The 23,608-nt window shown below is 54.7% G+C and overlaps 1 long non-coding RNA gene and 2 gene segments (V, D, J or C); all 3 read right to left on the reverse strand.

Annotated features, from left to right (window-relative positions):
- Positions 1–4,402: 4,402 nt before the first annotated feature.
- LOC142091636 (uncharacterized) lies at positions 4,403–6,872 on the reverse strand. Its single transcript, XR_012676871.1, has 2 exons — positions 6,408–6,872; positions 4,403–5,612 (listed from the first exon to the last, which is right to left on the reverse strand). It is a non-coding gene; the product is annotated as an uncharacterized LOC142091636 (long non-coding RNA).
- Positions 6,873–10,886: 4,014 nt separating this feature from the next.
- Positions 10,887–11,860, reverse strand: LOC142091627 (Ig heavy chain V region 914-like). The segment is given in 2 exon segments: positions 10,887–11,261; positions 11,708–11,860. Coding segments are annotated over 2 exon segments (396 nt in total).
- A 4,090-nt stretch (positions 11,861–15,950) lies between these two features.
- On the reverse strand, positions 15,951–17,428 carry LOC142091619 (T cell receptor delta variable 2-like). The segment is given in 2 exon segments: positions 15,951–16,802; positions 17,255–17,428. Coding segments are annotated over 2 exon segments (417 nt in total).
- Positions 17,429–23,608: the final 6,180 nt, after the last annotated feature.

The following is a 23,608-nucleotide window of genomic DNA, read 5'->3' on the forward strand; positions in this document are numbered from 1 at the left end:
CAGAGTTAATTTTCCTCCTAGTAGCTCGTACGGTGCGGTGTTTTGTGTTTGTGAGCAAAAGAGTGTTGATGACACGGGGATGTTTAACCTCTTGCTGAACAGCGCTTACACTGCTTCAAGGCCTTTTCTGTGTCTCACGCTGCCTCCCCAGCGATTACCTGGGGGTGGGCAATAAGGTGGGAGGGGACACAGCCGGGACAGCTGTCCCCAAGTGACAAAGGAGTGTTCCACACCATATGACATAGTGCCCAGCAATAAAACTCAGGGAAAGAAGGAGGCAAGGGGTTCGTTTGGAGTTACGGCGTTTGTCTTCCCAAGGAACCGTTCTGTGTGAGGCAGCCCGGCTTTCCTGAAAATGCCTGAACGCCTGCCTGCAGGCGGGAAGTCGGGAATGTGTTCCTTATTTTGATTGGCTTGTGCGCGCAGCTTTTTCTTCACCTGTTAAACTCTCTTGATCTCAACCCATGAGTTTTCTCTCTTTTACTCTTCTGATTCTCTCCCCCATCCTGCTGAGGGGGCAGTGAGGGAGCGCCTGTGTGGTGCTGAGCTGCCTGTCGGGGTTAACCCACAGCAGAAGGGAAAGGACCTCGTACCTGGGAGGAACAATCCCACGTACCAGTACGCGCTGGGGGCCACAAGGCCCTAAGGCTCCTGATGGAAACCAAGTCGAACGTGACCAGTAATGTGACCTTGTGGCTCTATTGGGTTTACATGGCAAGGTTTTGGAAGTAGCGTGGGCTGCACAAGTGGCCACTGTGAGAGGAGACCAGGTCTGCCCCCATGTCGGACACAGCTGATTCCGGCCAGCTCCAAAAAGGACCCACCACTGGCCAAAGCTGAGCCAATCAGCTAAGCCCATGGCACCTCTGTGAGAACATGTTTACAACAAGGTAAAAAATGCTGCACAACGGCTGCGCGAGAGAAAAGTAAGAAAAACTGTGAGATGGAAAGTCCCTGCAGACACCAAAGTCACTGAACAAGGAGGAGGTGCTCCAGGTGCCAGAGCAGAGATTGCCCCGCAGCCTGTGGAGAAGATCATGGTGAAACAGGTTGTCCCCCTGCAGCCCATGGAAGCCTACGTCAGGGCAGATATCCACACTGCAGCCCGTGGAGGACCCCATGTTGCAGCAGTCAGATGTGCCCTGAAGGAGGCTGGTGCACATAGAGAGCCCAGGCAGGAGCAGGTTTTCAGGCAGGAACTGCGACCCATTGGGAGGCCCATGCTGGAGCAGTCTGTTCCTGAAGGACCATACTCTGGGGAGAAGCCCCACACTGGAGCAGTTCACGAAGGACTGTATAGTGTTGGAGGGACCCCAGACCAGAGCAGGGGATAGGCGTGAGGAGAAAGGAGTGGCAGGGACAAAGTGTTATGAACTGACCACTTCCCCCCTTCCCCATCTCCCTGCGCTGCTTGGGGCGGGGAGGAGGTGGAAAAGTTGGGAATGAAGGAGTGAAGTTCAGCAAGGGAAGAAGGAGGAATGGGGGACGATTTCTTATTTCTGTTGTTGTTTCTCATTACCCTACTCTGTTTTGGATTGGCAATGCATTAATTTCCACCAAGTCTCTTTTCCTGTGATTTGTAAGCCATCTACCTGCCTTTATTTTGACTCATGAATTTTTAATCTTCTTTTCTCCCCCTGCTCCAGTGTGGAAGGGGAGTGAGAGAGCGGCTTGGTGGGCATCTGGCAGCCCTCCAAGGTTAACACCCCAGAGTGGCCAACGCAGCTAATGGTATCCTGGGCGGCACCAGGAGGAGTGTTGCCAGAAGGTCAAGGGAGGTGGTCCTTCCCACCTATTCAGCACCAGTGAGGCCACACCTGGAGTACTGTGTCCAGTTCTGGTCTCCCCTGTACTGGAAAGACATGGACATACTAAGACGAACCAAAGAAGGAGGCTGAGGGGAGACCTTATCGCACTCTACAGCTACCTGAAAGGAGGTTGTAGCGAGGTGGGGGTTGGTCTCTTCTCCCAAGTAACAAGCGATATTACGAGAGGAAATGGCCTCAACTTGCGCCAAGGGAGGTTTAGATTGGACATTAGGAAAAATTTTTTTCCTGAAAGAGTGGTCAAGCATTGGAACAGGCTGCCCAGGGAAGTGGTGGAGTCGCCATCCCTGGAAGTAGTTAAAAGACCTGTAGATGAGGTGCTTAGGGACATGGTTCAGTGGGCATGGTGGTGTTGGTTTGACGGTTGGACTCGATGAAGTCTTTTCCAACCTTAACGATTCTATGAGTCAATGATTCTAAGGACCATTCAGATGATTAAGAAATGGCATCATGTCTCCTTTGATGAATAGCCGAATGAGCTGGGACTATTTGCCCTGGAGAAGAGAAGGCTTGGCAGGGGGTGAATCTCACCAATGTACAGAAATGTCTGGGGGGCCCACAGAGACAGGACACACGGTGTGGAAAAGACACCCATGCTAACCCCTCGCCCCACACTCCCCCACTCAGCTCCGCATGGCTCCTCTTTGCCCCCCTCCAGCCCTCGGCTCTCCCCTCCTGGCTCTCCCACACCACCTGGTTCCTGCCAGGCTGCAGGGTTGTCCCTCAGAGACCCCTTCAGGCCAGGCTGCACCGCCTGACCCCTTTCCCCCCAAACATCCAGGGGACAGGGGCAGTGTGGGCTGCCTGAATGCGGAGAGGGGGCACAGCACCAAAATGGTCTCTGTGCCCTGCTCTGCCCTGGCAGTTTGTAACCCAAACTATGTCGATAACACACCCATGTTTCAGCTATTGCTGAACAGTGCTTACACAGCGTCAGGGCCTTCTCTGTTTCTCACGTTGCCACCAGCTGTACAGCTGACCACCACCGGCCAAAGGGATACTGCATTCCGCGTGATGTCCTGCGAAGCAATACATCTGAGGGAGAGAAGGAGGAAAGGGGGATGTTTGGAGTTTGGCATCTGTCTTCCCAAGTGAACATTATGCGTGAGGAAGCCCTGCTTTCCTGGAAATGCCTAAACACCTGCTCGCCGATGGGAAGGAGGATTGTATTCCTTATTTCGCTTGGCTTGCATGTGCAGCTTTTGCTTTACTTATTAAACTGTCTTTATCTCAGCACACAAGTCTTCTCTCTTATACCCTTCTGATTCTGTCCCCCATCCCACTGCCGAGGGAGAAAGCAAGTGGTTGTGTGTCCCCTGACGTTAAGGGGACAGACAGGTTATTTTAGGGATCCTTGGCAGAATGATGACAGCATTAAATCATAGTTACAATTAAAGCTTTATTTTCTTAACAGGACGTTATGATTAAAAGAGCACAGAATTCATGAGTAAAAACGGCACAGGATTTCTACCGGCAGAATCAATACAGTACAATCTCTAAGACGTGTATTACAGAATTTATAATACCACTTACCTTAATCACCTAGATCCTAAAATAACTTACAATTTCTAAAGATCTGGATCCTCTGCAGATCAGGTCACACCTTATTACATGGTTTGCTGAATCAATATAACAGCCACAATCTAGGCTCAAAGATCCTATAAACGGATACAAGTTACTCAGCCGATCCTCGGAGGAAGCAGACAAAGCTGGAGGCGTCCCTGGCCAGGGGAGGTCACGGGTCTCACTGTCCAGCAGCAGTTCCAGTCCATGTTCCCCCCTTAGGACTTGTAACTGCTCGATTTTATAGACGGTGCTCTGGGTGCTGTTATGCCTCCCTGTCCTCTGACGGGGTCATCAACAACACTTGGTTGGCCGGTGCCTGGGGCCTTTGAGGCCGGCAAGAGAGGGAGTAATCTCCTGGCACCCAGGAACTTTGAGGCCAGTAGGGAGGAGAGGAAGAAATCTGTGTGGTTTGTCTACGTGGTTCACAGGACCTTCAGGGCCTGATGACAACGGGAAAGGGAATGAATTCGTGACCCACTCAGTCAGAGAGAACAGCTGCTTTCCTTCTGAAATGCTGTTCGTTACGCTAACCACACTACCAGGGGTCGGGAGCAGGGGGTACCGGTTACAGTGGGGCTGAGCTGCCTATGGGGGTTCACCACAAGACAATGGAAAGTGCAAAGTCCTGCACCTGGGGAGGAAAAACCCCACGTACCAGTATACACTGGGGGCCGTCCAGCTGGAAAGGTCCTAAGGCCTTTCCTTGGTGGACACCAAGTTGAACATGAGCCAGCAATGGGACCTCGCAGCTCTATTGCGTTTATGTGGCAAGGTTTTGGAAGCAGCGTGCACAAGTGGCCGCTGTGAGAGGAGACCAGGGCTGCCCCCGAGTCGGACACAGCTGATTCCAGCCAGCTCAACAAGGACCCACCGCTGGCCAAAGCTGAGCCAATCGGCTAAGCTGGTGACGCCTCTGTGGTAACATACTGACAAAAAAGGTAAAAAATGCTGCACAGCGTTGTCGCGAATGAGTGGTTTGGAGGCCGCTCAAAGAATCACTGTTGACGGTATTAGCAGAAAGTGATTTTAATAGAAATTTATACAAGCGCGACTTAGCAGAGTTCAATGGCAAGGTTCACTCTATCACTTACTACACGGATGAAGCGTACAAAGGAAAAGAGCATGGGAAACTGAGAAGTCCTTGGCTAATGAAAACACTACTTAGCAACAACTACAACATGAGCGTGTTATCAACAGTCTTCTCATACTAAATCCAAACCCCAGCACTAGGCCAGCTACTAGCAAGAAAATTACCTCTATCCCAGCCGAAGCCAGGGTGTTGTGTTAGAACTGAGTTGGGATGATTTATACAGAGGCCGAGAACGAAAAGGTTAAGGGAGACCCTCCCGCTGAGTCACGAGGTTCAGAGAAGATCCGGCTGGATCTAATCGTAGTCTCAGACTTGGGCAACGGCTTATGTCTGATACAAAAAGGGTAAGGAGGCCCTCCTGTTGAGTCACGAGGTTCAGAGCAGACCTGGCTGGGCCTAGCCCTAGTCCCAGACTTGGGCAACGGCTTATGTGTAAAGATTATATGTTTAGCAGCAGTCTAAGGTTCATTTACAACCTTAAGCTAGATCATAAGATTTTAGCAGACTGTATTTGCTAGCAGGTACTTTCATCAATACACACACACACGGATGCAAAGATGGATAAATATACAAAGATATATCTGTTAAAAATCCCCCTCGAGTTCAGCGAAATACTCACGTAAAATGTCTTGGCATTTCTCAACGGACAAAGCGTTGAGCCTCGAGGAGTATTGCAGCCCAGGTCCTGTGCCAGCTGGCGACGGTCCTCCAAATATCACAAATCGAGAGTTTGCAAACTCTGAGGAGCGTTTCACTCAGAGGGAGTTTTGGGCACAACCCACTGCGGTCCAGGAGAGGTCAAAGGGTCTCACTTAGGACCACCATTTATAGGTGCACAGATGATTGACTTCAGTCATCTCTAAATTTCCATCCTGGCCACAGGCCAAGGCGGTAGTGACTAAAATTCTGAAGGTTTTGGTCTTGTTACAACTGAGCTACAACTCAAATAAGATGGCGCCTGGGACAGACAGTGGGAGTGCGTTCCCAGCGTCAGCCATGCAGAGTTTCTGATATGGTCAAGGAGCGCGCAACCGCCAGACTCAGTACACCAAGGCCGAGGTTTCATGGGAATTTCTGAGATCAACGAGCGGCCCAGGGGAATGGGGGGGAAGATGCACCACCACAAGCATCTGCAAGAGAGAAAAGTAAGAAAAACGGTGAGATAAAAACCCCTGCAGACACCAAGGTCAGTGAAGAAGGAGGGGAAGGACGTGCTCCAGGCACTGGAGCAGAAATTCCCCTGCTGGCCATGGAGAAGACCATGGTGAAACAGGTTGTCCCCCTGCAGCCCATGGAAGCCTACGTCAGGGCAGATATCCACACTGCAGCCCGTGGAGGACCCCACACCACAGCAGTCAGATGTGCCCTGAAGGAAGCTGGTGCACGTAGAGAGCCCAGGCAGGAGCAGGTTTTCAGGAAGGAACTGCGGCCCTTGAGTGGTCCACGTTGGAGCAGTCTGTTCCTGAAGGACTGTACTCTGGGGAGGGCTCCCACGCTGGAGCAGGCCACGAAGGACTGTACACCCTGGGAGGGACCCCACGCCAGAGCAGGGAAAAACCTCTGAGGAGGAAGGAGTGGCAGAGACGTGAAGTGTTACAAACTGACCACAAACCTCCTTCCCCATCTCCCTGCGCTCTTTGGGGTGTGGAGGAGGTAGAAGATTCGAGAATGAAGGAGTGAAGTTGAGCCTGGGAAGAAGGGGGGCGGGGGAGGCTTTGTGGTTGTTTCTCATTATCCTACTCTATTTTTCATTGGAATTACATTCATTTTTCCCAAGTCTGTTTTGCCTGTGATTGGTAAGTGGTCCACCTGTCTTTAGTTGGATTCATGAATTTTTAATTGTATTTCCTCCCAATGTCCCACTGAGGAAGGGGAGTGAGAGAGCTGCTTGGTGGGCATCTGGCAGCCCCCCAAGGTTAACACACCAGAGTGGCCAGCGCAGCTAATGGTATCCTGGCAGCACCAGCAGGAGTTTTCCCAGCAGGTCGAGGGAGGTGGTCCTTCCTCTCTGTTCGACACCGGTAAAGCTTCACCTGTAGTACTGTGTCCAGTTCTGGCCTCCCCAGTACAAGAGAGACATGGACGTACTTGGGAGAGTCCGGCAAAGGACCATGAAGATGACGAAGGGTCTGGAGCATCTCTCCTGTAAAAAAGGCTGTGAGAGCTGGGACTGTTTACGCTGGAGAAATGAAAGCTGGTGATGGATCTCATAAATGTACAGAAACACCTGAAAAGAGAGGGCAAAGAAGATGCAGCCAGGCATGAAGTCACATGAAGCAATAAACCTAGGGGAAAGGAGGAGGAAAGAGGGAATTCGGAGTCACGACTTTTGTCTTTATGTTCTTTATGTTGCTTGGTTTGTGCACGCAGCTTTTGCTTTACTTCTTACACTCTCTTTATCTCAACACACAAGTTTTCTCACTTTTACCCTTCTGATTCTCTCTCCCACCCCACTGCGGGTGACTAAGCAAGCAGCTGTGTGGGGCTCAGCCGCCTACCGCGCTTAGGGACGGTAGGCTGCCCACAACCTTGTCCTCTTCAGTTTTGAATATCTCCAAGAATGGAGACTACACAGCCTCAGGTATTTACACACGCTGACAAATCTACCCACAGGATTTTCTCCTCTGGATGCAGTAGTCCACAGTCTCACCAGTGCTGAGCTCAAGAGCAGCCCATCCCAATGAGCAAGGAGTCAGGTAAAAATGCCAGAAGCCTGCAGGGATAAGCAAGGCTAGGGAAAACGCGGGCCCACTGCTGAATGGGATAGGGGACGTGGTGACACAGGACATGGAAAAGGGCTGAGGTACTGAATGTCTTATTCGCCTCAGTCTTTACAAGCAAAACCGTCCTTCAGGACTCCCAGGTCCCAGAGTCCAGGGGCAAAGGCTGGAGCAAGCAAGATGTACCCTTTCACAGCCCATGTCACTCAGCACTTATCTAGTCCATCATGAGTGGCTTTGTCTACAGTGTTTCCAGCGCAGTGGGAAGTCCGGGCTGAGCGCGTAACTCAATTCAGAATACACAACATCCACTCGTTCCTCATCCACCAAGACCCATTGTCTTATTGTAGAGGGCTTTAAATTTGGTTAAGGACCATTTCCACTTCACAGAGCCATGCTGACTGTCAGTGAGGAAGGAGGGGGAGGAGGTGCTCCAGGAGCCACAACAGAGATTCCCCTGCTGCCCCTGTTAAAGACCACGGTGATGCAGGTTGTTCGTCTGCAGCCCACGGAGGTCCACGGTGGAGGAGATACGAACCTACAGCCCAAGGAGGACCCCACGCCGGACCAAGGGGATGTGACCTGAAGCAAGCTGTCACCCTGTGGAGAGCTCACGCTGGAGCAGGCTCCTGACAGGAACCATGGTCCCGTGGAGAGACGAGCCCACACTGGAAAAGGCTTTCTAGCGGGACCGGTGCTCCGCAGGGGACTCATGCTGGAGCAGTCTCTTCCTGAAGGACTGCACCCCGTGCAAAGGACCCATGCTGGGGGATTTTGTGAAGAACTGCAGCCCACGAGAAGGATCCACACTGGAGAAGTTCATGAAGAACTGTGCCCCATGGCTGGGAGCCCACGCTGGAACAGGCAAAGAGCATGAGGAGGAAGGGGCGGCAGAGACGAAGTGTTATAAACTGACTGCAACTCCCATTCCCCGTCCCCCTCTGCCACTCGGGAGGAGGAAGGCAGAGAAGTCGGGAGTGAAGTTGAGCCCGGGAAGAAGGAAAGGGGAAAGGCAAGGTGTTTTTAGATTTGTCCTTATTTCTTATTATCCTACTCTGATTTTGTTGGCTGCAAAGCAAATCCAGACATTGGCACCTGCAGCTGTCAGACTGCAAGCAGCTGCCTTAGCAGCAATGGCCAGCGTGCAGACCACGGGATGCGGGGCTGGCAGGGGCGTCTGCCAGAGCACGTGGCCCAAATAATTGTGCACAGCCTCCTTACACCAAAGGAGGCAACTGGCTGCTATGAAACAAGAACGGCCAAATTGTCAAAGTCACAACTGCCCCGTACCTCCAGCATTTGGAAAATACCAGCCCTGCTAGGCCAAGGCTTTCCGCCAACACAGCTGCAACACCGGGAGTCCAAGGGACTGGTAGGGCTCCGTGGACACACACTACAGGTGAGCAATTGTCCTCCGGGTGACACTGGCAAGAAGACTGTGGGCGCATGCATTAATTATTCCATGGGTAGACCCTTCTACATCTACTTATACCATCAACATTGAAGAATGTTGGGAATGGGCCGTGGCTATATGGGTGTCTTTGCGTAAACTGCCACGGATATCCCATGGACACCCTCAGCCTCTTTTGTCCTCTGCACATCAGAAGACATGTCCCTTAAAAGCCCCACAGGATGAAGTAACATCCCACGAAATGGGGAAACTACTCTTGCAGTCTACCAGCTGTCCATGAACCGCAGAGTAATGTTCGTCTAGAGATAGTGGGACTTCACACATATTACACACAGTGACCTCGTGGGACCACAACAGAACCATTACATATTGAGAGAATAGTACCATTAATAGGACCATACAATCATGGAATCATAGAATCATACAATGTCTCAAGTTGGAAGGGACCCATAAGGATCATTGAGTCCAACTCCCTGCTCCTTGCAGGACTACCTAAAACTGAACCCTATGACTAAAAGCATCGTCCAGATGCTCCTGGAACTTTGACAGCCTTAGTGCCCTGGCCACTCCCCTGAGGAGCTCAGTGACCGACCACCCTCTCAGGGAAGAACCTTTTCCTAATGTCCAATCCAAACTTCCCCTGATGCAGCTTCATTCCATTTCCTCGTGTCCTATTGCTGGTCACCAGAAAGAGGAGATCAGCACCTCCCCCTCTGCTGCCCCCCTTGAGGAAGCTGTAGACTGCGATGAGGTCACCCCTCAGCCTTCTCTTCTCCAAGCTGAACAAGCCCAGTGACCTCAGCCGCTCCTCCTAATCTTGCCCTCGAGGCCTTTCACCATCTCGGTCACCCTCCTCTGGACACACTCTAATAGTTTAACGTCCTTCTTCTATTGAGGTGCCCCAAACTGCACACAGTACTCGAGGTGGGGCCGCACCAGTGCACTGCAGAGTGGGACAATCACCTCCCTCGACCGGTGAGCTATGCTGTGCTTGATGCACCCCAGGACACGGTTGGCTCTTTTGGCTGCCAGGGCACACTCTTGACTCATATTCAACTTGCCATCAACCCAAACACCCACATCTCTTTCCGCGCTGCTGCTCTCCAGCCTCTCATTCCCCAATTTGTGCGTATAACCAGGATTACCACATCCCAGGTGGAGAATCCAGCACTTGCTCTTGTTACATTTCATAGGGTTGGTGACTGCCCAGCTCTCCAGTCTATCCAGATCTCTCTGTAAGGCCTCTCTGCCCTTGAGGGAGTCCACAGCTCCTCCTAGTTTAGTATCGTCGGCAAACTTACTTAATGTACATTCGAGTCCTGCGTCCAGATCATTTATAAAAACATTAAAGAGCACTGGCCCTAAAATTGAGCCTGGGGGAACCCCGCTGGTGACTGCCCGCCAGCCTGCTGGAACCCCACTGACTACAACTCTTTGATCCCAACCCGTCACCCAGTGGTTCACCCAACGTATTATGGACTTGCCTAGCTGTGTGCTAGGCATTTTGTCCAGAAGCACCCTCTGAGAGACAGCATCAAAAGCTTTGCTAACATTCAACAAAACCCCACATCTACCAGCTTCCCTTGGTCAACGAGATGGGTGGCCTTGTCATAACAGGACATTAAGTTAGTTAAGCAGGACTTTCCCCTCAAGAACCCATGCTGGCTATGACCAATGACTGCGTTGTCTCTCAAGTATTTGTCAGTAACTCCCAGAATAATCTTCCCCATAATTTTACCAGGCACTGAAGTGAGACTCACAGGCCTGTAATTACTAGGGTCTTCCTTCTTTCCCTTCTTGAAAACTGGGATATTTGCCAGCTTCCAGTCGTCTGGCACCCCTCCAGACTCCCAAGACCATTGAAAAAGAACGGAGAGACGTCCTGGGATAACATCAGCCAGCTCTTTCAGTACCCTGGGATGAATCCCACCGGACCCCATAGATTTATGCACATCCAGCTGGAGCAATGCACATGAAATGTTATGAACAGACACCAAACTCCATTTCACATTGGATCCTGTGCTTCTCGGGGAGCGGAAGGGAATGAAGGAGTGAAGATGAGCCTGGAAAGAAGGAGAGCAGAGAGGGAGGAAGGTTTCTTTAGGGTTGGGTTTTTTTTTCATTCTCACCATTCAACTATATTTTAATTGGCCATAAATTAAAATTCCTGCAGTGTGCAGGAAAGGCCAGGAACTCCGGCAGTGGACAGTGATGGCCCCTCACTGCCTGGGGACAGCCCTGACACCCTACCCCAAGTACTCCCCCACCCCACAGCTTCCACACCCTGTGCTGGGCCCCAGCAGGTTTGTGTTAAAGCTCAGCTGGATTTCCTGCCTCCGTGGCAACAGCACAGAAGTAGCGGGCAGAGTCCCGGGGGTGCAGGGCACGCAGGGACAGAGATGACTCGGACCGGGAATTGTCCCGGGACGCCGTGGCTCGACCCTCCACGGCTGCCCCGTACCGCTTTGTACTACCCGAGATGCTGATGAAGGACACCCACTCGAGTCTGCCACCGGCTGCCTGACGGTACCACAGAACGGCATAAACCCCGAAGTTGAAGCCGGACGCCCGGCAGGAGAGGAGCACGGAGTCCCCCGGCGCTCGCAGCCCTCCTCCGGCCGCCACCAGCCTCCACTGCGCCCACACCCCTGCGGACGGAGAGCGCAGGCAGCCGGGCAGGGCGCGCCCGCGGCCCGAGGCCGTTCCCCCGCCGCCCCGGCGCCCCCCGCCCCGGCACAGCGACCGCCGCCGCCCCCCTCTCTCCCGGCAAAGCCCCGCGCCCGGGCCAATGCCCCGCCTGCCCTCCGCGGGCTGAGCCGCGCCTGCTCCCGGCGCTCCGGCCCGGCCCGCGCCCCGAAGGCCTCCCGCCCCCGCCGCCCTCGCCCCCGTCCCTCTCCCGCCCCCTCTCCCTCTCCCTCGCCCCCCGCTCCCCGCTGCCCCGCGAAGGAAGCCGAGCGCCCGGCGACAGCGCGCCCGGCGCGGGAGCAGCCGCAGCCCCGGCGCCCCGGGGCCCCGGGCCGGGCAGGGCCGCCCGCGGGCAGCCCCAGCCCCGGGCCCAGCCCCGGCCTCGCCGCCCTCCCCGCCCGGCTCTCACCTGCCGGCCCCGCGGCCAAGGACAAGGCCAGGAGCCACGGCCCCAGCCCGGGCGCCATCGTGCCCTGCCGCGCCGGGGCGGCCGGGGCCGAAGGGCTCGCAGGGACCCGCAGAGGAGCCGAGCGGAGCCGCGCTCGGGCCCGCTCCTGCCCGCCCCGCCGGCTCGGCCCCTCGCCGGGGCAGGGCCGACGCCTCTGCCCGCCCCCGACGCGCCCGCCCCGCCCCGGCCCGGCCCGGCCCGGCCCGGCCCCCCGGTGCCGCGGCCCCTGCGGGGGAGGAGAAGGGGGGCGCGGGGAGGGACGCGGGGCCGGGCCGGAGGCAACGGAGGAGCGCGGCGCCCCGGCAGACGAAGGCTCCTGGCCCGGCGCTCCCAGCGCGGCTCCGGCGCTGCCCGCCCTGTCGCCCTGCCGATCGCAGCCGGGGCGACCCCAGCCCCAGCCCGGCCCCGGCCCCGGCCCCGGCCCCGGCCCCGGCCCCGGCCCCGGTCCCGGCCGCGGCCCCGGCCCCGGCCCCGGCCCCGGCCCCGGCCCCGGCCCCGGCCGCGGCCCCCGCCCCGGCCCCAGCCCCAGCCCGGCCCCGGGCCCAGCCCCAGGGACCGGCTGTCGCCCGCAGCGTCCCCTCGCAGGACCCTCCCCGTGCCCCGCACCCCCAGCCCGCCCTGGCCTCACTCCCATCCCCTGCCCGCGGGGACAAGACACACAGAGGGCTCTGCTGCCATCAGGGGGACCGCGACAGGCTGCAGAAGTGGGCTGGCAGGAACCTCCTGCAGTTCAACACGGGGAAGAGCAAAGTCCTGCACCTGGGGAGGAACAACCCCCTGCCCCACGGCAGGCTGGGGGCTGCTCAGAGGGAAAGCACATGCTCAGAAAAGGACCCAAGGCTTCTGCTGGACAACAGCTTGACCAGAAATTTGCCCTGGTAGCAAAGAAGGTTAATGGAATCCTGGACTGCCTTAGACAAAGCATTGCCAGCAGGTCAGGGAGGTGATCCTTCCCCTCTGGTCAGCACTGGAGAGGTCACACCTGGAGTACTGGCTCCTCTTCTTGGCACCCCAGAACAGGAGACTTGGGCAAAAAGGTGAGAGGCCAGTGAAGGCCAAGAAGGTGATAATGGGAGTGGAGCACCTCTTACATGAGGAAAAGCTGACAGAGCTGGGACTTCTTTACCCTGGAGAAGAGAAGGCTCGGGGGGCATCTCATCAACATATAGAAACGTATGAAGGGAGGGCGCAGGGAAGGCAGGGCCAAGCTCTTTTCAGTGGTGATCAGTGACAGGTCAAGAGGCAATGCGCACAAACACAGAAGGATCCATCTGAACATCAGGAAACACTTTTTCACTGTCAGGAGGACCAAGCACTGGCACAGGTTGCCCAAAGACGTTGTGGAGTCTCCATGCTTGGAGATACTCAAAAGCTGACTGGACATGGTCCTGGGCAACTGGCCCCAGGTGGCCCGCCTTGACCAGGGGGCTTGGACCAGATGACCTCCTGAGGTGCCTCCCAAATTCAGCCTTCCTGTGATTCTGTGGAAGACTCACAGGCACGTTCACGTCCTTGCAGGTGATACGTGGCAGGGCAAAGGGGAAAACTGAAACTCAGACTTTTCCACTCCCCTGATGACTTCCAGAAACAGCTTTTTTACAGGAGTGTCGAGGAAAACTCGCTGTCCTCTGTCAGCTAAAAGTTTCAAAGTTGGAACTCAAGAGAGAAATCTGCAAGTGATACAAGACTAATATGGGCAGGTAAAACAGTAGCACACAGGAAAGCTGTTCAGCATGGTTCTGTCTGCTGTATTTCTGGCGTCTGCTGTACTTATGGTGAGGGGTCTCCTGTTAGAACTTAGGAAGTGGTGTTCTTTTGTAAATTGAAAACCCAGGAGCATGCACATGGGACGGGGTTGTACAACCACGTACACAAACTCAGAGCCTGGCTTCGGAAGGATGGGGAAGAACATGCATCCCCATTTGAGTGGTTGACTGGCTGCTTCTCGGAGCCTGAGAGGCCTATAGCTGGCCAGAGCTTGCTGCTAGAGGCAGGGTTCCTGGGCAGAGCGGAGGGAATTCAATCACACCCAAAGGCCACTGCCGGAGGATTGCCGGGGGTACGTGGCAGCATGTTGGCAGCACACGCGGTAAGGAGGAAAGACTAGAGGTCTTCCCCCCCAATCAGGACGCAAGAGTACTCCCAAAGCACTTCCAGCTCCCAAAGCTGTCTCTTATGAGCTCTGGCTGGCCATCGGGCCTGCTGCTGTCCTTTCAGGCTCCCCAGAAAGGGTGTAAGAAAGGGGAGCAGAAGAGGAGCCACTTTTGCTCCTAGGATGGTAGAAGAGCTGAGGCTGTAATGGACCTCTGGAAAAGGTCTGGTTTAACCCTCCTGCTCGAAGCAGGGTCAACTAGAGTAGGTGTACTGGGTCTGGCAGGGATGGAGTTAACTTTCTTCACAGCAGCCTGTATGGGCAACGTTGCGATGTTTTGTGACCAATGCCGTGTTGATAACACACCCATGTTTTAGCTGTTGCTGAACAGCGCTTACACAGCGTCAGGGCCTTCTCTGTTTCTCATGTTGCCCACCAGCTGTACAGCTGACCGCAACTGGCCAAAGGGATATTCCATATGCATGATGGTGTGCAGTAGGCTGCCCACAGTGTTCTCCAGTTCAGTTTTCAATTCTCACCTCAATAGTAAAAAAAACATCTTGTTACATTTATACGGAATTGCATTTTGTGTTTCTTGCCACATGTCCTGTCACAGGATAACATTGAAAAAACACTGGCTCCATCTCCTTTGCAACCTGCATCAGGTATTTACACACATTGACAAATCCCCCCATAGCATTTTCTTCCCTACGCTACACAAACCCAGTTCTCTCAGGCTCTCCTTGTATGTCACATGCTCCCTTCCTCATCTTCATGGCCCTTCATTGCATTTGCTCTGGCATGTCCATGTCTTTCCTGTGCTGGGGAACCCAGAACTGGACGCAGTAGTTCACAGACTCACCAATGCTGAGCTCAAGAGCAGCCCATCCCAATGAGCAAGGATCAGGTAAAAATGCCAGGAGCCTGCAGGGATAAACAAGGCTCGGGAAAATGCGGGCCCACTGCTGAATGGGATGGGAACCTGGTGACACAGGACATGGAGAAGGGCTGAGGTACTGAATGCCTTATTTGCCTCAGTCTTTACAAGCAAAACCGTCCTTCAGGAATCCCAGGTCCCAGAGTCCAGGGGGAAAGGCTGGAGCAAGCAAGATGTACCTTTGCACAGTCCATGTCACTCAGCACTTGTCTAGTCCATCATAAATAGCTTTGTCTACAACATTGCTAAGCGTAACAGTGAGGAAAGCGTAGCTAAATTCAGAACACACAACATCTACTCCCTCCTCATCCACCAAGACCATTGTCCTATTGTAGAAGGCTTTCAAGTTGGTTAAGCAGGATTTCCATTTCACAAACGCATGCTGGCTGTTCCCTATCACCTTCTTGTCCTTCATATGTTTGGAAATGGTTTCCAGAACTATCTTCTTTATTTCTTTCAGGCCACAGAAACCTCTCCCAATCACCGTGACATGTCAAAGATTATTGGGAGTGGCCTCCAATGACATCAGTGAGCCCTCATGGGTGCACCCTATCAGTTCCCATAGAGTTGTGTCCCTCCCGGTTCTTTAACTATGCCTTGACATTATCCTCCTCCGCGGACATAAGTCTTCCTGGCTCTGGACACTCCGAATGGCCTCAGAGACCCGGGATTCCTGAAAGCCACTATTGCCTGCAAGGAACGAGTCAGAGAGGATCCCTCCCAGATCACCTTTGCTTGACTTTCTGCTTCCTCAGGAGGAACCATTCGTGAGCCTGAAGGAGGTGATCTCTGAAAATCAAGCAGCTCCCCCAGACCCCTCCTCTGTCCAGGACCATAGCCCATGGGGTTCTTCTAGGCAGGTCCCCGAAGAGCCCAGATTCTGCCCTCCTGAAGTCCAGGGCTGTGGTCATGCTTTTTGCATTGCTCCCTCCTCTCTGGATCCTGAGCTCAAACACTGCATCATCACTGCAGCCAAGGCTGCCCCTCACCTTCACATCCACCACCAGTTCTTCCTCTGAGGAAGTTTTCATCAGTGCGCTCCAGAAAACTGCTCGGTTGCTGGTGCCCTGCTGTGCTGTCCCACCAGCCAATATTGCTTCACGTCCGCCATGAGGAACAGGGCCAGTGAACATGGGACTTCTTCCAGTTGTCTGAAGAAGGCCTCATCTAATTCTTGGTCCTGAAGAGGTGATGTGTAGTAGCCTCACACCACAATGTTGATCTACCCGCCACTCCTGACCCGTACGCTATCAGGGGGCTCATCATACGTCCCAAAGCAGAGCTTCCAGCTGCTCTCTCGCAGACAGGGCAACTCCCCCTCCTCACTTTCCCAGCCTGTCTTTCCTAAGCACCCTGGCTCCATCCACTACAGTACTTCTCTAAGCTACCCAACCACATCGCCATGATCCCATAGCTCTACAGCCAAGCCACGGGGGAAACACTGGGCCATGGTGGACAGGAGGCCAGGCAAAGTGCAATAACCTGCACTTCACCACACAGCGTATGACGTTCCCAGAAGAGATCCTCTTGGATCATAAAGGGTATCAGCCCTTCAACCACACTTCCCTCCACCGCCTTTTACTGCAAGCACGCCAAAGGTCTGTTTCTTGCACCTGCCCTTGCGTCACACCAACCTCTGGTTAGCAGCTGCTAGAAAGAAATGCTGAAAAGTCTGTATTCTCTGTCAGTCGCTTTTTGGTGCACTCTGCTGCAGAGCTGCTCCAGGGTGAGCCTGGCACCACAGTAATACACTGCTTCATCCCCTTGCTTTGCTGCCTCGATCTGCAGTGTGAATCTGTTCTGGGAGCCCTCCACTGTTCCCTTAAAGCGATCCTGGAAACCTTCTCCATAGCTGTCACCCTCCTTGTAAATCCAGTCCAGAGCACCACGCGGCCCCTGCCGGTACCAGAACATGTAGTAGCTGCTCATTCTGCCTCCACTCATGCTGCACTGGAAGGTGACTCCATCGCCCTCTCGCACGGCCAGTTCCCTGACGTGTTGCTCCAAGGCCACCTGGCCAGTGACTGCTGCAGAGTGAGAACAAGCCATGACCACTCCAAGATTCAGCAAAAGTCAGGGCAATGCTGGTGGAGGCATTGCCATGGCACTGGACCAGCGGGAAGACTAAATCCTCCTCTTTGAACCCAGCTGACAAAGATGGGCGGAGGAATCCAGCTGGTACCAGGAATCAGGGCTCATGAGGAAGGAGACACCACGTTTCGCTCCCTCCTTTTCCCTGTCAGTCAGGGAGCTTGATCTGATTTTCCCATTTGAAGCAGAGGAGGCAGGCTGGACAGAGGTGCCTAAATCATGGCTAGAAGAGGAGGAGGGCTGTTGCCACTGGGCTTCACAGGGATGGGAGAGGAGCTCGAGCCACGGGCAGGTCAGGCTGCAAGCAGTCAGCACAGCGCCACAGAGCCGTGCAGAGCACAGGCGCATGCTCAGATCCTGGGGGACATCACCCCTTCCTTTCACTTACCTAGCACGGGCAATAACCCCACGCACAGGGCAGTCCACATGGCCAGGCCCGCTCTGTCTCGCCTCTCTCCAGCTTCTCTCTGCCTGCAGGGCAGCTCTGCCCACACCTTCCCTGTCTCTGCCTCTGTGACTGCAGCCAGTCCTAGGCCCTCCTAGTCACTCCCTCGGTCCATGACAGCAGTGAAGGCAAGAGGCGGGGGTGGAGGAGCGGAAGAAGTTGAAGCTGTTGGTGCACTCCCGGGTGTCTCTCACCCTGCGGGGTGCAATAACAGAGCGCTCGCTTGGCAGGAAAACCTCTGGTGGGCAAAAGGTGACGTGTTGCTGTAGGGCCACCCCGACCTTCCTCGGAGGAAGGACTGCAGTGTTTATGCTGGGACTGCAGAGCTGGCCCTGGGCATGGCAGGTTGTCCTCCCAGGGGGCCAAGGTCCCTTGGTGCTGCTGTGCTGCTCCAGCATGGGAGCCCCTCAGCCCAGCTCCGCTTGGACAGGGCACCCCTAGGCAGACGTGCTCCTCACCCTGCTCCCTCCGCTCTGGCCCAACACCCTACTCCTCCACTTACTCCCTCGTGCTGACTCTTCTCCAGCTGACTCTTCATGTCAAAGCCCTCCCAGACCCCGCAAGCAGCAAAGCACCTCCAGGGCTCTGGGCAGATGAGATCCAGCATACGCTTGGCGCTGAAGCTCTGGGGCAGAAGTGCAGGCTCAAGACCCCCAGGTCACACCCTAAAACTCATGTGCCCAGGACTCAGCAGGGACCAGGCTGTTGGGGCTCCTCAGCAGAGCAGGGACACTCCCTTCTCCGTGCTCCTCCTGCACAGCAGGAACCCAGAGCTCCCCCTACGACCTTTGCAGACACAGGACGGGACACCTACTGAGCCCTGACAAAGTGTCACCGTCTTGACGAGTACCACCATTTTGGGGAAGATTGCCCACTCCGCAGTGGCCCTCCACACTGCCCCTCCAGAGACTGTCCGAATCCTTCCCCTGCCCTCTCTTTCCATGGGTGCTCCAGCCTGGCCCCCTGGGGAGGGGATCTGCAGGACAGGGGTGGGAAAGGGACTTGCAGAGGGTAGAGGAACCCAGTGAAACTGGAGGCTGGGAAAAGAAGCAGGGGCATGCAGGGCCAGGGTGGTGCGGGGTGCCCCAGGGCCACTTGGGGCTACCTGGCTCCTACGTGGTAGGACATGCCGGGTTCCCTATGGCCTCCAAACCCATGGAGGGCTGGAGTGTTATTCTGGCCCAGGGCACCCTCCGTATCCTTCCCTCTTAGGGGCCCCCACTAAAATCCATGCTGGCCCTCGGTGTGCACACATGGGCATACATGCACATGGAGCCAACGCTAACCACAGAGCAAAGAGACTCTTCATCATGTGCGGGGGAAAAGACACTCTGCAGCTCAGCTCCTGCTCTCGCACTACTCTGGGGCTCCCTGAACAACATGAGGTTTCAAACTCAGTTCAACTCTGGATTTCCATGTTCAAATTTTAGTTCATCAATGCTCGTTGAGCTGCTTCTTAAGCAAACTGCGTTCTCTGTCGCCTTCTGCCTGTGAGAGAGACTGGGAAATATGGACAAAGGTTAACAACATGTTCATGGTTTGTGTGTGCCTGTGGGAGACTCTGCTGCTGCTGCTGCAGCACCTCTGTGCCCGTTTCCGGGGAAAGCCAGCCCAGACGATTCCTGAGAAGCCTTCTTGCAGCCAACCACAAAAGACCTGGCGGGATTTAAACCCCCTCCTTCCCGTTCTGCCCTGGCCCTGCCTGTGTTTCAAGCACTGTGCCCTTTTCCAGCTCTCTGGTGCTGCAGAAATAGGTGGCTGTGTCTGCAGCTGACGGCGAGAGCACTTCCAGGGACAGCTGGGTCCTGGAGGGGTCCGCAGAGCTGGTGACTCGGGTCTGGAAGGCTGAAGCAATGTGCTGGAGTCCCGTGAAAGGATACTGCTACACTGTATGCTGCAGCTCTCTGCCAGGAGTCTGACGGATCCAGTCCCAAGCGTAGCTGCTGTCGCTGATGGGTACACCAGAGATGTAGCAGGTAAGCGTGAGAGACTGAGACCTTCCCTGCCGTGGGGCCAGGGGCCTCTGTCTGCACCTGAGAAAGGGCACCTGCAACCCCGGGAGACAAGGATGAACAGGGAGTGATAGCTCAGGCTGACGTACTTGGCAGAATCTGGAACAGGGCCATCAAGATGACGAAGGGACTGGAGCATCTCGCCAATAAAAAAGGCTGTGAGAGCTGGGACAGTTTATCCTGGAGGCTCATGGGGGGATCTCATCAAGGTACAGAAATACCTGAAGGGAAGGTGTAAAGAAGACCGGGTTCCTCTGAATGTCAGAAAACACTTTTTCAGTGTGAGGGTGAGTGAGCACTGGCGCAGGTTGCCCAGGCAGCTAGGGAAGTCTCCATACCTGCAGATATTCAAGAGCTGCCTGGACATGGCCCTGGGCAACTGGCTCCAGGTGGCCCTCCTTGAGCAGGGCCATTGCACCAGGTGACCTCCGGAGGGCCCTTCCAACCTCAACCATTCTGGGAAAACAGGGCCGCAAGAGCATGCTATGTTCTCCTTTGTGGCACCCTCATATTCCTCCACCACCCCTGTCCACTTAGAAGGGACGGGCAATGACCTCGTGCACACGTGGTCCCACATGGCCAGACTGGCTCCTGCTCACCTCTCCCCAGCTCCTCTCCGCTCACACACCTGCTCTGCTCTGGTTTCTCACATCTCTGGACCTGTGATACCACCCAACCATGACCCCAGTCCCAGCTCTGTTCCCCAGGCACAGCCAGGTCACCGTCTCAGCACAGAGATGGGCTGTGACACCCATGTACTGGGTGTCCACTGCAAGGTTTTGGTAGCAGGGTGCTGCAGGGATGGCCAGGTACTGTCTCATGCCTGACACAGCCTGTTCCAGCCAGCTCAGCAAGAGACCCGCTGCAGGACAAAGGTAAGCCCATCAGCAGAGCTGGAGTCAAAACAGGGTGCAGCAGTGTGAGAAGTGAGGAAAGAAAGTGGAATCATCGCCTCAATTTATGCAATATTTGAGCCCATGTGCCCATTGCCTCAAGTTATGCAATGCATGAACGGGCATGCTATCGTCCTGTGTGAAAACCTGCAACTCCTCCTCTGACCCTGTCTAATTAGCAAGGATGGGCAATGACACCGCGCACAGGGTGTTACACATGGCCGGAGCAGCTCCTGCTCACCTCTCCCCACCTCCTCTCTGCCCGTACATCCGCTCTGCTCAGGTTTCCCACATCTCTGGACCACTGACAGCACCCAGCCATGAGGAGACTCCCCCTCTCTCTGACCCTAGGCACAGCCACTCACTGACTCGCCCCTGAGATGGGCTGTGACCCCCGTGAACACGCAGGAGGAGCGAGCAGGAGGGGAGGAAGCTGATGCTGTTGGGGCACGCGCTGCGTGTCTCTCACTGTGGTCCCTGCAGGGTGCAGTCATAGGGCGCACTGTCCCCCAGCTCCAGCCCCGGGATGATCAGGGTCCCAGAGCTCTTGGCAGCCTGGCAGGAAAACCTCTGGCGGGCAGAAGGGGCTGTGTGGCTGTAGGGGCCTCCCTGGCCCTTGCTCTGCAGCAAGTACTGCAGGGGTCCACCGGGACGCTGACGGTACCAGGCCACGTAAATATAGGAGGCGTTGGAGCTGTAAGTGCATCGCAAGGTGCCGGTATTCCCTGCTCGCCACCGCACCGCAGACCTCGTCGCTCGGATCTCATCACCCTGAAATGCACCTGAAACAAAAGCAGGGCTGTTCACCCACCACTCTGCATTCACTGGTGCAAGGTGGCTCACAAGGTGGCTCACAAGGGGGTCAATGGAAGCAGGCAACGCTGTTGCCAAAGGCCAAGCTTTTTTCGGGCCCCAGGAACGAAGGAGACCAAGGGAAGGCAGAGAGGGGCTGCAGGCAGGCAGAGCGGCCACGCTGGTTGGGTGACAGAAAGACACTGAAGCATCTCCACAGAATGAAATAGTGCATGTGGGACTCAGGAGGTGGAAACTGGCAGTGCCGGGAAAGGAGCTCTTGCAGAAAGGCCAGGACCACCGGCGGGGCGCAGTGACGGCCCCTCTCTCCCTGGGAATAGTCCTGAGCTGCCCCAGCACTCACCAGCTCCAAGTTGAGCCCATGAACGAAGATGATGGCGCCCATGTGTGAACATATTTAAGAGAGCTCAAAACAGTGCCCGGCAGTGTGAGAAGCAAGGAAAGAAAGCGTGAGAAACAACCCTGCAGACACCAAGGGCAGTGAAGAAGCAGGGGGAGGAGGTGCTCCAGGTGCCACAGCACAGATTCCCCTGCAGCCTGTGGAAGAGACCAGGGCAGAGCAGGTATTCCCCTGCAGCCTGGGCAGGATCCCAGGGCAGAGCACGTTCGTATGCCCTGACGGAAACTGGGGTCTGTGGAAAGCCCACGCTGGAGGAGGTTTATCCTGAAGGACTGCAGCCCTTGAGAAGGAACCACCCTGGAGCCATTTGTGAAGGACTGCAGACCGGGGGAGGGAGGAAGGAAGAGTAGAGATGAAGTGTTATGAACTGACCCCATTCCCCATTCCCACAGGCCACTCAGGGAGAGGAGGTAGAGGAATTGGAAATCATGGAATCATAAAATTATAGAATCATTAAGGTTGGAAAAGACCTCTAAGATCATCGTGTCCAACCGTCAACCCAACACCACCATGCCCACTAAACCATGTCCTGGTTTAAACTAAACCTGGAGGAGACCAGGGCTGCCCCCGAGTCAGACACAGCTGATTCCAGCCAGCTCAACAAGGACCCACCGCTGGCCAAAGCTGAGCCAATCGGCTAAGCTGGTGATGCCTCTGTGGTAACATACTGACAAAAAAGGTAAAAAATGCTGCACAGCGTTGTCGCGAATGAGTGGTTTGGAGGCCGCTCAAAGAATCACTGTTGACGGTATTAGCAGAAAGTGATTTTAATAGAAATTTATACAAGCGCGACTTAGCAGAGTTCAATGGCAAGGTTCACTCTATCACTTACTACACGGATGAAGTGTACAAAGGAAAAGAGCATGGGAAACTGAGAAGTCCTTGGCTAATGAAAACACTACTTAGCAACAACTACAACATGAGCGTGTTATCAACAGTCTTCTCATACTAAATCTAAACCCCAGCACTATGCCAGCTACTAGCAAGAAAATTACCTCTATCCCAGCCGAAGCCAGGGTATTGTGTTAGAACTGAGTTGGGATGATTTATACAGAGGCCGAGAACGAAAAGGTTAAGGGAGACCCTCCCGCTGAGTCACGAGGTTCAGAGAAGATCCGGCTGGATCTAATCGTAGTCTCAGACTTGGGCAACGGCTTATGTCTGATACAAAAAGGGTAAGGAGGCCCTCCTGTTGAGTCACGAGGTTCAGAGTAGACCCGGCTGGGCCTAGCCCTAGTCCCAGACTTGGGCAACGGTGTATGTCTAAAGATTATATGTTCAGCAGCAGTCTAAGGTTCATTTAAGAACCTCAATCTTAAGCTAGATCATAAGATTTTAGCAGACTGTATTTGCTAGCAGGTACTTTCATCAATACACACACACACGGATGCAAAGATGGATAAATATACAAAGATATATCTGTTAAAAATCCCCCTCGAGTTCAGCGAAATACTCACGTAAAGTGTCTTGGCATTTCTCAACGGACAAAGCGTTGAGCCTCGAGGAGTATTGCAGCCCAGGTCCTGTGCCAACCGGCGACGGTCCTCCAAATATCACAAATCGAGAGTTTGCAAACTCTGAGGAGCGTTTCACTCAGAGGGAGTTTTGGGCACAACCCGCTGCGGTCCAGGAGAGCTCAAAGGGTCTCACTTAGGACCACCATTTATAGGTGCACAGATGATTGACTTCAGTCACCTGTAAATTTCCATCCTGGCCACAGGCCAAGGCGGTAGTGACTAAAATTCTGAAGGTTTTGGTGTTGTTACAACTGAGCTACAACTCAGATAAGATGGCGCCTGGGACAGGCACTGGGAGTGCGTTCCCAGCCTCAGCCATGCAGAGTTTCCGATATGGTCAAGGAGCGCTCAACCGCCAGACTCCGTACACCAAGGCCGAGGTTTCAGGGAATTTCTGAGATCAACGAGCGGCCCAGGGGAATGGGGGGGAAGATGCACCACCACAAGCATCTGCGAGAGAGAAAAGTAAGAAAAACAGTGAGATAAAAACCCCTGCAGACACCAAGGTCAGTGAAGAAGGAGGGGAAGGACGTGCTCCAGGCGCCAGAGCAGAAATTCACCTGCAGCCCCTGGAAAAGAGCATGGTGAAACAGGTTGTCCCCCTGCAGCCCATGGAAGCCTACGTCAGGGCAGATATCCACACTGCAGCCCGTGGAGGACCC

This window comes from Calonectris borealis, chromosome 22 (assembly GCF_964195595.1).
Source record: "Calonectris borealis chromosome 22, bCalBor7.hap1.2, whole genome shotgun sequence".
NCBI lineage: Eukaryota > Metazoa > Chordata > Aves > Procellariiformes > Procellariidae > Calonectris > Calonectris borealis.